The sequence below is a fragment of the Fragaria vesca genome, unplaced genomic scaffold, assembly GCF_000184155.1.
Source record: "Fragaria vesca subsp. vesca unplaced genomic scaffold, FraVesHawaii_1.0 scf0511348, whole genome shotgun sequence".
In the NCBI taxonomy this organism is placed as follows: Eukaryota; Viridiplantae; Streptophyta; class Magnoliopsida; order Rosales; family Rosaceae; genus Fragaria; species Fragaria vesca.
The window spans coordinates 1-1,012 of record NW_004441811.1 but is presented as its reverse complement, the minus strand read 5'-3'; the positions used below and the strand labels follow the sequence as shown (position 1 = coordinate 1,012).

At 42.1% G+C, this 1,012-nt stretch overlaps 1 protein-coding gene across 1 annotated transcript; it reads right to left on the bottom strand.

Moving 5' to 3' along the window:
* Positions 1–115: 115 nt before the first annotated feature.
* LOC101301924 lies at positions 116–751 on the bottom strand (the record flags this gene model as incomplete). Its single annotated transcript, XM_004309309.1, has 1 exon — positions 116–751. A coding segment is annotated over exon 1 (636 nt), but the record flags the coding sequence as incomplete, so codon positions are not given.
* Positions 752–1,012: the final 261 nt, after the last annotated feature.

The following is a 1,012-nucleotide window of genomic DNA, read 5'->3' as shown; positions in this document are numbered from 1 at the left end:
TCCATTTCGCACTCATCATTACACCANACCCCTATCTTCATTAATTAAGCCTTTTAGGGTATTTTCTTTTTCCTGTTCGTAAGCCTCTGATGAAAAAATTTTGTGTTGAGATCACCTCTGCTAGCCACAGCACCCTTGAACGTTGTTGCCAGAAAGTCTGCTCTTTATGGAGAAGTTCTTGTAGCACTTTTTCTAAACCCATCCGCTGCATTGAACAAGGAGAAGAGAAAGTTGTATCATAGGACTCTGCAAGCTTTTCTCTAACTGCCTCTATCATCTCTTGGATATTCCCAAAACGAGTCCTACTCCAACTCAACAACATCTCTCTTGTATTTGAAATCTTGTTGTACACTGAAGAAAATGGGTTAGACCCCGTGCCACTTAGCCAACCAGCTTCAACAACATCTTTCACATCTTTTTCCCGAAGCCAAAACTCCTCAAAACGAAATTTATTTTTCCTTTTTCTTTTCTTACGTCTGCCACTGCTCCTTCGTATATGTATCAAAATTGGCAGATGATCAGACTCACTAGGAAGCAGGTGAGTGACTTTTGAAGCCGGGAACATCTGCAGCCATGTTCTATTCACAACAAAACGGTCCAACCGTTCTTTTATCTCCTCCCCATGTCTATTCCCTCTCCACGTGAAGTAAGGCCATGTAAAGTATAGGTCCTTCAGATCGCATACATTTAAAGCTTCTCTAAATCTATCCATCTGTTTTTCAGCCCTAATTTGGCCTCCCTCCTTCTCCATAGCCTAAAGAATCTCATTAAAATCTCCTCCTAACAACCAAGGACCTTTGTCTTGACTCCCAAGTTTCTTGAGAAGCTCCCACGTTAAGTATTTGTTCTCCACCCTAGGTTGGCCGTACACTCTAGTGAATCTCCACACTTGATTACCCTCATCTTCTCTGACTAGCACATCAATATGACTCTCACTATAAGACTGCAACTCCAACTTGATATCATCATTCCACAAAATGCAGAGACCTCCTGCTCGGCTGACTCGCTTTCC